Raw genomic sequence first — 15,862 nt, forward strand, 5'->3', positions numbered from 1 at the left:
GAACTGATCGCTGGTCTGCGGGGGAAGGTCATGGACGCGTACTTCTAAGGTATTGTCCACCATGTACACAGGGATTTTATATTTACCATCGTCATGATCAACACTGTGCACCCCGTTATTAACCGAAGCAAATGCAATTGCATCTCTTCCACCTTTGAACATAATGTACACACAGTTAGACGCCTTGTTGAATTGAATCTCACTTACATCTTTAATGTTTAGATGCATTCGTTCCTTAAGCAAGAGTTCAATTTCGGTTGCTGCTGGTCTAACTTTGCAGCGCTTGAAATCAATACAAATTGAATTTGGTCTTGTAGGCCAAGTTTCAGGCTTTGTTAAATCGTATTTGCCCATTTCGTACACTCTATTGTTCACTACGACCAGTAGCAATTTTCGACTGTATCGGATGAGATGCAACCACGAACTGAAATTTTACCGTTGATTGTTTAGAAGCTCGCATTTGAGAAGCACAGCGATAATCGGACCGATGTGGTTCGCCAAAACTCATTGGGTATAGTGAGCTTGGACATGAACCGAAACAGGCTTTTGCTGTCATTTGACACAACTATATGACGTTTGGTCCGTTTGTTTATCTGTTATAGCCTTTTTACTTTTGACAGGTATTTATTAAGTCAGTGACAAAAGGAGGAAATATTTTTAGTATGCTGGTATTGCGGAGTTTATTTTTCTGTTGAAGGAAGACGAAAAAGAGAAGCTAAAAATATAAGCAGATGAAATCATACGTAAACGCATAGGACGGCTAACGACTAGAAAGCAAATGTGTTAGGCATCAAGTTCTGCTTCCAACAATTCTTTGGTGTGTGGTATGATTGTATCTAATTAGCATCGAGATTTAGAAATTAATAACATTGTGGTGCAAATACCCGCTGGTTGGCCTTGTGCGATACAAGGAACGCATTAGAGAACCGGGAGCGAAGAAATACTAAACTAACCAGAAGTGCTCTTTTCGAAACGTTAGCTGAGGACCGAATCGTCCCTGAATTAGAAGATATTTCACGTAAGTACACGCAAACTCGATCGTCGATTGTGAAATATAAGCTCTGTAGAACATTTGGCTAAAATTCCAGTTAGTGATAAGCTAAGCATCGAACGGACGGCAGCAAATCGTATGTAGGCGAACTTTGTTTTTGCTGCAGTTTTTTTTTTCACAGCATTTCGAAACGCGTATTACGTCAACCACTGATATGTGGAAGCACGGTTTTTTTGTTCGGTCTCTGCAATAAATAGTGTAGCGATCGCCCAAGAACATTCTGCTATCAAGGCTAGGAGGGATGGTACCTACGATGAATATATGAATGGAAGCAGAGGGTGTGCGAAAGGTCGGAAACATCTGTTGTTGCATTTGCTCGTGTTTACAATATCCCATACAATGAAAACCTGAAATACACCTACTGCCTTAGGAGCATCTGAACCGAGATCATCTGTAGCTAATTTACCTGATGGGTGTAGCGACATTATTTGAAACAGGAATGAAATGGACGAAAGAAGAATGTCACTGGTTTGGCTTAATGGTTTATCGTCGTCTTCGCTTTGAATACTGTTTCGAAGATTTGCGTTCTTTGGATCTGACGAAGAATCAATTTACTCAAATCAATGTTAAGTTCAGTATTGCAGATAGGACAAAACATTCAGTGAAAAGGTTTGCTTTCGGTCAATGAAACTAGTATTGTGAGCCGGTTGTTATATTCTCCCATCCTATCAGACAATTTGTCCTTATCAGTAACGTCACTGAAAGTATGTTTGTCAATTTTGAAAAGGAGATTCGAATCAAAGTTTGACGAACAATGCGATCATTAGCAACAATTATGTATTTCAGATACTAAAGTCTGAGGCCACAACTGAGCAGCACTAAAACTGTCTGGTTCATACACAATTATCAAATTACAGTGAAATCGTGAAACCGACTCCACTTGGAAGTGATCATTGGCAAATCTGTTTTGCGTCATATCAATGTGAGTTTGTTTGTGGTTTTCCAATCCCCTTCCTGCCGTTTAGCCAGTCATCTGAACAAATGCTAAGTAATCGTTGCGCCTTGTCTTGTTGGTGGTATTCTGCTTATTTTTTTTTCTAAATTACAGCAGATAGAGCAATAAACGATACGATGAATAAACGCGTTATAAAATTTGCGCTCAAGCGATGAGACTACTTAAGTGAGAAAAACAGAGCAACATACAGCATTTTTTTTAATTTTTTTCTTTAAGCATATATCTATCGATATACGACGCAATGAAGTTTTATTATAATTTTGTAGAAGATGCATAAATTTTTGGTTTAATATATTAGTAGTGTCTGATTTCTTCGAGCAAATACTCGTTCAAAGGAAAGTCAAGTGATGAGGAAATCAGACAGCATACAACCACACTTCATAATTAACTGCAGTATACATAGATTTTCTGTTATGCGAGCGCGGGCGTAGCTAGAAGTGATTTGTCGTAGGTTAGTTCCCGTGATTCAAAACCACGCTCTTGATTTGCGATTGATGTCTGTTGCTGGTTGGCTGTCGACTATTTTTGGATGGGCACGTGCTTAATTTGTGTTGACTCATGCGGAGGCCGAAATAAATCTCATTATTTTAGCATTGAATATGAGCAGTTTGCACGCGACACCGCAATTACACTGTCGTTCAAATAAATTACACTATGGAACAGCGATTTCTGATGCAGTGCGTTGCCGCGGGGGTAGAGACAATGTTATCAAGTGTCACAATGAAAAATGCGCGATGAAACAAGTGGCAGTCCATATCCCAGGCAAACAGACAGGAAACAACTGGTTTCATTAACAAATTCAACGATCATTTCGAACGGTCATGATGGCGTCTCTGATGCACTCCACGATGTAAAATACCTGGTGATCACGTTTTTCTATGTGTTAGTGCGGTTGTCATTTTATTTTGGAATAACAGAGAGACGCGAAGAAGAAAAACATAAACAACTGACGTTTCGGGAGTTGCTTTTATGAAAATATTTAGAGTTGATTCTGTTTGCGAAAATATTGACAGTGAATTGCGGTGTTTTGTTCCGGGATGTTTCAATCGTTTTCATCACCTGCATTTGAAATGCCACCCACAGCACAATCACTCCATTATCCATAATAACTGTAATAGATACCACAGTGCAATCCGCCAAATCCTTCCTCCAACGAAATGAACAGAATCGGATGTGTGTAAAATTTTCTATATTTCGACGTTACCTTGCAAGCCCTTGAAGAATAAATGTCTAGATTTTCAATTAGTGCGAAAGATTCGCCAGGCTGCGCGACAACTGGAGTAACTTAGAAGTGAAATCCCGATCTGAACTGGTCGTTTGTTTATGTTTACATGCTTGAATCCCGGCGCGCCATACTTAATTTCGTGAGAAAATTACCAACACAACCAAAACTGTCTTACTACGCCACCAGTGTATTTTACGTCGTGGATGCACTCGTTACCCCATCAAAAGCATCCAGTCCGTCATTTGCTTTGTTTAGATTTTTACGTTACAAAACAATTTCATGTTCTGACGGGTTTGCTTTTTATCAAATGTAATTAGTTCGACTGAGAAGTCGAGAATAGGTAGTTTTTTTCATTCAAAAGATTTTTCGCGAACACAGTTTGAATGGTTTCGCATTTATCATTGGGTTGTAAGCGAACCGAATATAAGAACTCTGACATTGAAACTGATATCAAATGAATGGATTGACTGTAATCAGGATAGAAACAAAGTTAGATTTGGCATCACTACGCTTAGTAATTAATAGAACAGAAAGTAAACAAAGAGAAACTGTCACTTGCTTTTTCGGCCTTTTGAAAAATCAACCGAGATATCTGATAACACCAACAATGGATATGTTAGGTAAAAATCGTTTAATTTTCGGCTTTCAGTGTAGATAGATTGTCAGTGTCCGTCACCTGAACATGTTTTTAGTTCAGCGGATCAGCATTAGCAAAGACATCATATTAACAAGATATTCAGCTCTCACATTTCCCGAACAAATCATTGGCAACATCCTTTTTTGCGAGCATGTCGCCCTCAGGTGAGTCCGCATCGAATCTCATACATAGAAGTAGGGGAGAGAAATGTCAAATTCGTGCGCGCCAAAATAGCAGGGCTGCGCACCCATACAATTGACATGATATGTTGAATGTGATGCCGTGCGATGGCGTTGTTGAACTGAAGATTGATTTCGCTCCAAGCTGACAGGGTCTGGCATTAGGCAAGAAAAAAACACTCTTAGCACTTTTCACTAATCAACACACACTTGTCACGGCAGCACTGTCACTCAGAATAACTGTTTCAACCAGGGATGCCAGGTCATTTTTTCAAAAATCTGTGATCAAGCCAAAAACCTGTCTGTGAAACTTTGTGCACGTTTCCCGTACCATAATAGCTGATCGGAATCAATTTTATGAGCTAAAAAAGTTGATCGAAATTCTTTTGGTGAGGAAAAAAAGGTCTCACTACCAACCCGCTCTGTACCTTTACTCAACCGCTCTGAACTTTTTGGTGCTGAACTGTGCTCGATTTCAAAAATCTGTGACTTATTTCAAAATCTGTGAAAATCTGTGATCATTTTCAGAAATCTGTGAAAATCTGTGCCATTTTTTAAATCTGTGCAGAAAGTTGAAAATCTGTGAAACAGATTAATTTCTGTTTTCAATCAGTATTTTACACCCATCTGACACCGGTATGTGAGCACCAGCCATTTGAAAGTATACCGATTAAGTTGAGCCCCTCGCGTTTCGCGCCCTAAACATTGCGATGTTTTGATACTCGTCGCGACTCTCAAGTCTCAAATTGTGAAAGTTATCTTCACTTGATATCCCAACACTTCCGGTGAAACCCTCAACGAGTGAACACGTCGTATCGTGTTAGTGCGGTGAAAATTCGAGTATTTCGCGAGAAAGAAAGGATTTTCATCCGTACTTCGGTGACTCCACGTTGTCACATAGCGAGGGTTTCACTTGTAGTCCAGTGAAAAGAAAGTCCATTGGACTATAAACGAAAGCTAACTGGCAATATAGCTAAATCGCTGTGCCATCAATCGGCGTCATCTCAAGTGAGGTGACGCCACCAGAAGTGAAGAAGAAGAAGAAGAAGATATCCCAAAACACTGTCTGCTGTATTTTAGGTAAACCGACAAGTTATTGTGAGAGAGTCGACCCAAAATTGACTAATACAGTTCTCGTTTTTGAACCTAGACGCGAGCGACTCTGACTCCTGGTAAAACGAACTCGTGGTACGCACCCTAAACAACAACTCATAAAAAAAGAAAAAAATAAACAAACTCGCATGGATGCATAGTGCGACCCGAGAAAATTATCAGAGCGAAACTACGCGATTGGAGTCCGACCTAGAGCGACCCCAGGTTGCTAAAACAAACATCTCAAAAGTTGTTTGGGCGACTCTGGGTCAGCTCTCGGGCTGCTCTGATCAATAAACGAAAACGGTAGAATTTTCGTGCACTAAACAAGGTAAACGCGTAAAACAAATGTATTACTGTTTGTTTGTTTACGTTGCAATCAGCTGATTTTTAAGTTCCGATTTTGATCTCATCAAGTTGACGTAGTGACAGAGGGCCGGTATTTTACTAAAAATTCAGCTGTTTGTCAAAGAACGGCGAATCTAACATTGACAGAAAATGGAGAAAATCATCGATGAATGTTTCGACTTCGGCTTCAAATCGTGTTTAGAAATTATCGTATATTCTCAGATAAATTTATGATTAGTCGATGAATTGTTAGTTTATATCCACTGAATAAATCAACACAAAAAGAGTTTCGCCCTTTTTTTATTTGTTTACTTTTATGCTTCCTGTGTGAATTATAAAGATACGCCCTTGCGTATTTTTCGTGAAATTGGCTGGTTTTCGCGACTTAGACAAATCTTCGTGTAATTTTATCGTCTCATTTACTTTTTCCAATAGTAAAAGGTTCGGAAACCATCTAAAATAAAGAAAAAAAAATAGTTTTGCCTTTCCTTACAATCAATTAAGTATCGCCCTGTTTGTTGGCATGAAACACGGAGGGCGAAACTTGCGTAAATAAATGGAATGACAGTTTCGCCCTTTATAGTTCTTTGTATTACTAAGATTGAGATTTTTAGTAGAATACGAATTTTTAGACAAAATTGTAGGAGTTTGAAGCACTTATTGGTATTTTTTTACTTTTGTAAGATTCGTCGTTCTTTGAAAAACAGCTGAATTGTTTGATACACACTGAAATCAGATTTTTTTGAAAGCAATACTTCTCGGTTGATTTTTTATTAGGGCGTATAAGCAAGTGACAGTTTCTCTTTAATCACTCTCTCTTTCGATTATTGTGATGTGATTAAAAAGATTTTCTTTGATATCATTATTCTGTTTGAAAGTCGAAAGTGTTCATTTCATGCAACGAGTTGAGTGATAAACGTGGAAACCGCTTGGTAATTAATAGAAGAGAAAGTAAACAAAGAGAAATTGTCACTTGCTTATACGCCCTTTTGAAAAATTAACCGAGACTTGGGCACTGCAATGTGCTTACAGTGATGTCAATTCTCCCAATCTGAACCAAGTATAACGCTTCATTCTAAATAAGTTTTAGATATTTTTTTTGCTTTCGCACAATGAATTAAAATCGATATGTTTATTTTAGGGTGGAAACTTCAACTTCAACTATGATTTTTCAAGTGGATTTACCCGGTAATGGTTAAAAACATGAACTAATTCGAAAATTACTCGTTTGAAAGCTCTTGCTGAAAGTATAATGGATAAACGAGCAGCGCATCTGCATTCCATTTCAATGCCAATGGGGTATTCAAATAACTTTAATTATTTTGTGGAATTTCAGGATTTGTTACGAGAGCTGTTCATTTGAAAATGCAATATCGAGATCCGAATTGTTTTCGGTTCGATTGCGATTACTTTGAACGCTAGGGGAATGAATCAAAAAGCAGTAAAAACCTATCTCTCATCACAATATCGCAGATTTGGTTAGGTTTGCGCATCGTACGGTCCTTCAAGTGACATTTCATAATGTACACTACAAATAAAATCATTTGAAATTGAGCAGCATAACATTTTCTCACATGTTGAAATCCGAACCTCATCGTTTCAAGCAAAATCTTGGGTGCTGCAAAAAAACAGAGGTGGAAAATGATTTTTACACACGAAACTTAATTTTTCACTTTATGTTGTAAATAATTTATAAAAGAAGGCAACTTGTTTTCCCTTGAGTTTTGACAGATTTACTTACCTTACCACCATCCTTACACACGTACACCTCTAGTTGTGAAACACAACGTTAGACAGCAAATTCAGCAGCTAGAAGTTTCATATAGAAAAGTCTTGGCATTACATTCCTTTCGTGGAATTTGGCCTTTCTGATTCAACAGACTTGTAGCATTATTTTTACAGAAATCTCCCAATTTCGCATTATTTCTAATCATAAATTTCACACTCTGACGCACACAACGTTCGTTGACGTACCGAACGGACAGCACTCGTTTCTCTCCCAATCGAAGCTCAGTTTTACCACCGTCAGTTGATCTCATGAAGTAACAAAATATCTCTTTCAATAGTGTGAGAGCGTTTTTTAAATGAGGTTCATGTAAACATTTGAATTGGTTCAAGATAATAGATGAAAGCAAATTAGATAGCTGAAATACCATTTACAGAATATAAATAAATTAATAGTTTCCGTCTTCAGTTTTTATTTTTAATACTTTACTCTTTACTTGCTCACTACCAAGAACCTCCTTTTCTTGGTTCCGTTTTTCATTGGCAGGTGTCGCTACCGGTAATTTGCGACAATGTGCCAATCCTTTGTTGTCACGAGAGGGGGTTACTGTTGTCTTTTTCGAATTGTATGGAATTCATCAGAGTGATCCATATTGGTATATAATATATTTGCTTGTTAATTGCCTTGGTTCTGCGTTTGCAGGGTTCAAATGGACAACGTAGCCTAGTTCACCTGATCTGAAATAATCGGTAAAGGCATGGGCAAGGACTCCACTAAGTAGTTGCTCTAATAACTAAATTTTCCGAATGTAAAACGAATTTGTGACGTGACATCTTCCCACTTTTGTTTTCCCAGAATGAGCAAGGATGCTCCGCCAGCCTATGGCTTCGTGCCGCCACCTTCGGCGCCACCGAGTTATGCACAAGCAGTGGGAGGAGTTCCACCGGCCAGTCCATATACGGCCAACATTCCACAGCCGACCGGTGCGTCCATTATCACAACGGTTGTCCCAGTTGGCCCGCAAACTACGCACATGATTTGCCCAAGCTGCCACGCTGAAATTAACACACAAACGACCACTTCTCCCGGTTTGATTGCTTACGTTTCCGGTTTCTTGATCGCTCTTTTCGGGTAAGTTATTGATTTGGGACTCACCAAGTATCGAAACATAATTCCTTTATTTTTAGTTGCTGGCTTGGATGCTGTCTTATCCCGTGCTGCATCGATGAGTGTATGGATGTGCATCATTCTTGTCCACACTGCAATGCCTATCTCGGACGACATCGACGATAAACGGATTGGGCTTGCTCTGCTATTCTGTTCAAATCGCGCAAATCTCTGCCACGAATTCAACGCTACGATGATCAGATTTGATATATTTATAAACGAAGATAGGCAAATAACTCGGCCACATCTAACAAAATCTGGCAGGCCGTGCCATTACCAAGAAAACTCGAAATTTTTAATTTGCCATCAGCCGTTACAAACCACAGAATTATTAGATACCGGAAAAAACTAATGTAATGTGTTTGCTTGCTGACGTTTATATTATCATTTTTATTTTAAGCCAAGTTTCTCACTTCTGAGCTTAGCACGCAGGACACAAAGATTCACATAACATTTTATTCGGGCCGAAAAATAGGAGCATGCATAATGGTATTTTTACCATTCCCGTTATAAAAAAAACAGAGTGATTTGATTGAATATGCATACTCAGGGGCATGTTTTAGCTGTAAGGATCAGGGGGCCCTAAACTTATAGGATGCTTTTTTTAATCCATGTTCAGCACAGAATGCTTATAATTGATGAATCAAATAACACTATTACATATCTTGTTTGCTTTAATTTCGAAAGTATTAAAACAAAACGCCGCACAAACGAAAAATGTTTTACCGTGAAGAAATATGCTAACAACGACAAAAACAATTGCTCTGTTAAATTTTTTTCACTATAATTCCAACTAAGTCAAATCTACTAATTATATATCGATGCCCGCCTAGATTCCTTACATCTGACCCAGTATATATTGCATATTATAGTTATTGAATTGTTCAGCTCGGTTAGATCATGAAAATAAATTAACGTTGTTTTTACACTGATTCTGTGCGGTTCGATTTTTCGGCTGAATCGAACCAAGATTCTTATCGTAGATGGTCTGGTCCTATCATTCAGGGTCTTCTTTGAGTCATTTTTCCAGTCATGAATGTATGGTAACTGTTCTGTTTTTTCATAGTATCTGTTCATGTTCTATTTGCTGACACACTCCCTTTTTCTAGATATATTAGTAATACATGTAGACGTGATGTTATAACATTTGCAACTGGTAATATTGAATAAACCAAAAATAATTTTAATGTATCTGTTAATGTGATTATTTTGAAAAAGAGAAAAGGTTTTTGTGTTGAACGATTTTTTTGGATGTTAGAAAACAGCATTTCAACGTTGACTTTTAACGTTTCAACGTCCAGTAAATCGTTCAGTACAGGGCTATTGTGGAATTAGAATTGGAATTAGAAACTCGATATTCAATAGCTTGTACTTGAACCCAGTGAATCCGGTCGAGCCGCATCGGTCCGATTAACTGACAGATTAAGCTCGATCTCACAGATTAACTCTGCACGCTTACTTATGGAATCAAAAGTACCCATTTTCGGCAGCTGTGAACAGACGTCAAAAAATGAGTAGAATTTAAAACTATCATTGAGGCAAAATTACCTAATCGCGCCGACCGACATTTTCATGTGTGAAATTTTCGAGTGTTTTTAGGATGGAGAAAATCAAAAGTTTTGTGGACAGCGAGTCGTGTCAGGCTCTAGTTGGTAAGTAAAATACATTATGTTTATGCATGTTTACATTGTGAATAGATTTCCAATGTTCCGTTCCGTGTTGCCTGATGGTAACGGACATTTCCATCAGAAATGCTGTAGACGTAAATTTCAAAGCGTTCGCCGACTTCGGTATAGAGATTCTCACACGAGTCAGAATGCTGCACGATGTTATGTCCATTGGAGTGTACAAAACTAGGAGCCATAATACTCAAAAAACGGTTAATACAATCGCCAGAGTACTACAGGAAGCTATGGAACCACAGCAGATGTGAAGAATTAAAGAACTAAAGAAAAATAAACCATTCAAAATAATAATTTTCTTTTAATTTATTGAGAAATCGTTAAAAAATTGAATACATTTATTCTTAATTAATTAGTGAGTGTTTTCTACTCGTTTGGGCCAGACAAAATTCTTACCCTATGCTCGGGATTGGGAATCGATCCCAGATGGGATACATGGTAGGTATTGACTAACCCTTAACACTAAACCCGTCGGTTTAAATTTTTATATTGAAATAAGTAAAATTAATTTTGCTAGAATTTCTTGACATTAATAAAATAATTATGATGATAAGTTTTTATGGTTTAGTTAAGTATATTTTTTCTCTTTTCATCAATAGAAGGTTTAGAGGTAGTTCATCGCATTTCAATTCTAATAATTTATTCTACTGAATCTTAAAGAACAATACTATACCAATTTGCAAACCAAGATTCAATCTATGGTTCCCTTATCTTTATCCGAGTCGTTAGAAGATCGTCCAATGATAACAAATACTCCTACACTTGTCTACTAATTTTTCGCGTGTTCATTGATACGACTAAATACGTTAGGTACTCTTTAGTCACACACCACATTTCAAAAAATACTTCATTTCTAACTCTATCAATTACTATTAATAATAATATTTTCAGAACAAAGAGAAAACGTTGGGCAGAGTGAATTCAAAGATAGAAAACTACAAAATAAGCAAACTACAGTTTGTAGATTTATGACGGGTATTATGGATGAGTTTGTTGCTATGCAGCGCTGTTAGAAAAAATCGCAATTTTTTCAATTCATTTAGGAGTTCTTGCGTGAGTCACAATATGAAAAGAATGCTCCTTTTAAATATATTGCTGAAACCATACACAGTAACCGTAAATAACGTAATGAAGTACTGGTTTCTCTTGTAAACTTTTTGTTTCGTAATTCATTGCACCCGTTTTGTTTAGGTACACTAGCGTCATCCTGAATTCAGTGGAACACATATGAAACAGGCTCATTTCTGTCAGGTTGTGTATGGGTTGTTTTTTACCGAATTTTCAACAGTTGACAGTTCGGTAGTTCAATTAATTATTGAGCGTTCGTTAATACAAATTTTGTTCAACTGTCAACTGCTTCGTTTGTTCTCGATTCTATTTTAGGGGTTTGTGCGATCCTATACTAGAGTTTTCAACGACTGACAGTGAGTTTTTATTAATTATTTTATTATGTTTTACTGTACTCGACGTATATTTAGATTTACTGTATTAATTGTAGTTTGTATTCACAGTATTCTGTAACACAACTTGCGTACAAATGATCGTCCGGTAAAAAATGCGTAATGTTTGTAAAATAGAATGCATATACCGGAATATCGGTTACTTCTAATGGTTACCGTAAATTTCCGTCAAAAAACTTACCGAATAACGGAATCAAATCTTATGCTTTTACGATACATATTAAAAGCGTAAAGTTTTTTCAGGTTGACGCGGTCGATGCAAATGGTTCAGAATTGTCCGATGACGATCCAATTGTAGCGCAACGTTCGGGCCGATGTCATGCTCAAGCAGTTCGATAATCGGGCCGTTGATCGAACCGATGAGAGTCGACAAAATCCACTGGGGAATAATTAACCTACCGAAGACATAAACCGTGCTCGACCGAAATGCAGCGCCACTGCCATGTTGAAATCGAAAGCTCAAGTCGTCAAGACATTCACGAAAAGATGGCGCGGCTAAACCGAGGCTCGGCTTGGGAACCAGAGCTCACGATTTAACGTTGTGTTTGAGCAGTAGAGAGCGTACGTGTACGATGATGGTGGTTGCAAGTTGATGTAACAAAATACGAGGAAAAACGAATTTTAACTTGAATAATGATTTATAAATCAATCTCACTATTATACATCCAAGCAAGAAAATTTGACGTGTCATAAAAAAACGTTTTCTATCTTTATTATTTTGACAGAACTAAGATATTGTATAACATATTTATTGTACCTAGATATTATAATGAATTTTGAAACGAATGATTTTTGATAAGATAAATTTTGCAGCCCATACCCAGGATTTCGTTTCGGGAGGGGCCCAAAGATAAAAAATAATGTTTTCCACTGGAACTGTTATTGTACTACATTTCTTTACGTTTACTGACTTGTTATTTCTGCAACACATGTCTTAGACCTTTTAATTAGTTATATATCTGTTTTTGATTTTCGGCCCGGGACCCTCGACCGACACCCCCCCCCCCCTCTGGGTACGCGACTGAAATTTTAGTTTTACTTAGAATTTAAAAAGGTCTTCAATTTCATTTCCCACAATTTAAAACATAATAACAATTTTAGTTTTGTTACCCAATTTTTTAATTCACGGTGCTCGGTTTTTTGATTTACAATCGGAAATCTTGATTCACATTTTCATGCGCAAATTGGGCTTAATTCCACCTCTGCTTAAAATGGAAAAGAAACTAGTGAAGAACTAAATGCTGCTCGTTCGGCACGTCAGCGAAGGTTGGGGTGTTGGAGTGTGTAAACTACTGTAGTAGAGTGATCGTCAGCGTGTGCACACATTCGATTTCAATTGAATTGAATTAAGTTTTACAGCACAAGAATATGCAAATAATTTTCTTACTGTAATTGTTCATTTATTATTACACAGATATGTAAATCATTCAGAAATAAAAACATTAGCATATTATTTGTGTTTGTTTGTGTAATGATGTGATACAAGCTCTAGGGAAATTATATTTTTAAAATAAAAATCAACTTTCGCGCAAGTTTCTCTCCGTAACGCTGAATCCTTCTTGATACAGATGCAGAACTTTTCCAATTTACTCCAGACATAAAAACATCGCACTTCAGTAGTGCAATTGTGTATTTGCGATTTTACTTAGAAAATAATATTGTTGTTCGGTTCTCAGTTTAAATGATACTCCGTCAAGTAAACAAAATATTTCATGTCATGGAAAGATTGATATTGCTGTAACTTCAATCGTTTAGATAGTCGAAAAGGGCATTTGACTTCAATACTTGCTTTCCCGCAGCATAATTAAATCTGGGGTCACACCGAGATATGGTCGGTCATGGTTAATAAATATTCCGCATTCTTCAAAACGTGCATAAATCGTGATGTTAGAAACACTTTGTTATTTGATTTTTAGACCGTGCTTCATTTATTTTTCCATACTTATGGCTTTGGATTCAATTTTAATGGAATACGGGTGACAGGTTTTGTATAAATTCATGCATTAAAGATGCCGTGATCCTGCCAATCCTCACCCAATGCCATAGAGCACTTTTAGATTGCAATCGCGTGAGTCGTTTATGTCGTCGACTTCTTCATGACTGATAGTTCAATTGTACGGTTTTTGCAGCTTGCCTTATTTTCTCGATATTGTCTATCTCTAATGTAGGGCAATAATGATTTGCCAATAATATATTTTTATTGAGTATAACAGAATCTGGAATGTAATTCTTTCGGCAACGAACTCAAGTTGTTTTGGAACTGCTAAATTTTCGAACAAGTACTGGTTTATTTGTGTAACATTCAAACGAGGAACCAAAATCGCTAACCCATAATCTAAAATCTCGATTCTATAAATGAGCGAAACGAGTTATGATTTAAGGAAAATAGTATATTTTCATGTTATGATAATACACCATGATTAAAAGTTTTTGGATCATGATCCATTTTGACCGATTTCGCTAAAATTTAAGAGTAACGCACTTGACGTTGTTAGGTATAACTTCAGGCGAGTTTATGCTAAGATGGTAATCTTTGCAACATAAATTCAGGCGTTCCGTTTTAAACTATGAAGATTTCAAATAGCAATTAAATGGAATAGTGTGACAAACGAATTTTTTACGCGATTTTAACTAATGTCTCAAATGAAAAAAAATGTATATCAAAACAGTGAAAGTACGACGAATTTCTTTTAATCTGAATCATTAATAATTAAACTATTGTTGCCTTTCTCATATAGAAAGGTTATGCAATCACTGTGAAAACCGACTTTTGAACCGAGGCCCGGAGGGCCGAGTGTCATATACCATTCGACTCAGTTCGTCGAGTACGCAAAATGTCTGTGTTTGTGTGTGTGTGTGTGTGTGTGTGTGTGTTCTCGGAGATGGCTGAACCGATTTTCACAAACTTAGATTCAAATGAAAGGTCTTGTGGTCCCATACAAAATTCCTGAATATTATTTGGATCCGACTTCCGGTTCGGGAGTTATGGGGTAAAATGTGCAAAGAAAACTACAAGGATCAGCCCCATGGGGTTGTTCGAGCCATTGATGTGGAACAAGGCAACCAAAATTTCTAATGATCTACAATCAAACAGTTCAATCAATCGTCACACTTTTGAATTCGCAAATGCATGAGAGTCTGCTTAGATTGAACTTTATTAGGAACCAAAACCGAACACGCGAACCCAGAATATAGACTTTATTTGTCGTGATTTGTATTTGTTTTGTAGCCGACAAAATTAATCCAATATCCCAAATGTATGCAATTATATGTTTGTACACGATACGGATATTGATATTTAAGCTTCTCTTCGCCAAACTTGTGTTCAAGTTTTGTATGCAAGCAGTTATTTTTATAGCGTTTCTCTACCATTACAACCATTCTGCGATTTCGGTTGAAGCGAGTTTCTTATTATCAATCGAGGTCATCTTATAGAAATTGGAAATTAATCTAATGCACTCCAAATTTACCCTGGGGTAGTTGTCAATTTCTCAGGCGAAACGACATAACATGGAATTTCATCCGAACTTGCATGACACAGAATCAGAGCATACCAATTAAAGCTTCAAATCGTTTTATGGCACTTTCTGTCTTGCTGTCTAGCAAAAACCTACCCCTAGCATGGTACTCATTGGACTGAAATGTTAGCTATAATTTTGCTTATATTTATAGATTCGCGTGCTTCCAGCCAGAGTTGCCAGGTTACTTTTTCAAAAATCTGTCAAAACTCATAAATTTATCTGGATTTGTCTGGGTCTACTATACACAAGGAAACTTTTGACTGGCTTCACTTTCAGTGAGCAAAAAAAAAAAAAGGTCCCCCCATTTATCGTATAGAGGCCAAAAACCGTAAAGATCAAGCAAAATCTGATAAAATCTAGAAAAAGTTGGAAAATCTGGGAAAATTTAGAAAATCTGGCAAAGCAAAAAGGTTAGTTTGAGTGTCTGGAGCAGCGAGAAAAATCTGGCATTTGCCAGACAAATCTGCAACCTGGTAACGCTGCTTCCAGCAGCTGCGCTTTAACATCTATTGACCAATCAGACTTTCCCTTTGATATATCGCTTACTCCTTCAAAACCGTCAACTATGGCGGGGAAATCCAGTATGCCGGAGATTTTTTGCAGACAAAATAGGGCACTGCTAGCTATTAATCAACATTTCAATGATACACAATTAAAAATACATGCCTATGAACATTCAAATCAATACGTAGAAATATTTCCAATCAAATGGTGACATTAATAATTTATATAAAATTGACTGAGCTGTAATTGTTCAAAACCTGACCACATTTCTACGTGTATTTTTCTTGAGTTTCTAGTTTGCACGCCTATATAGAA

General features: G+C 37.1%; 1 protein-coding gene across 4 annotated transcripts; it reads left to right on the plus strand.

Moving 5' to 3' along the window:
* The first annotated feature begins 632 nt into the window (after positions 1-632).
* On the plus strand, positions 633-9,571 carry LOC131435948 (LITAF domain-containing protein). 4 transcript variants are annotated; one of them, XM_058604259.1, is made up of 4 exons: positions 2,043-3,851; positions 3,929-4,032; positions 8,069-8,344; positions 8,401-9,571. In XM_058604259.1, exons 3-4 carry the CDS (start codon positions 8,070-8,072, stop codon positions 8,504-8,506), a joined length of 381 nt encoding a protein of 126 aa, XP_058460242.1. In that variant the 5' UTR covers positions 2,043-3,851; positions 3,929-4,032; position 8,069; the 3' UTR covers positions 8,507-9,571. The 4 variants fall into 4 exon arrangements, with proteins under 4 accessions (XP_058460240.1, XP_058460241.1, XP_058460242.1 ...); XM_058604257.1 differs by lacking the exons at positions 2,043-3,851; positions 3,929-4,032 and adding an exon at positions 633-1,018; XM_058604258.1 differs by lacking the exons at positions 2,043-3,851; positions 3,929-4,032 and adding an exon at positions 1,089-1,973.
* Positions 9,572-15,862: the final 6,291 nt, after the last annotated feature.

The sequence above is a fragment of the Malaya genurostris genome, chromosome 3, assembly GCF_030247185.1.
Source record: "Malaya genurostris strain Urasoe2022 chromosome 3, Malgen_1.1, whole genome shotgun sequence".
Classification (NCBI taxonomy): domain Eukaryota; kingdom Metazoa; phylum Arthropoda; class Insecta; order Diptera; family Culicidae; genus Malaya; species Malaya genurostris.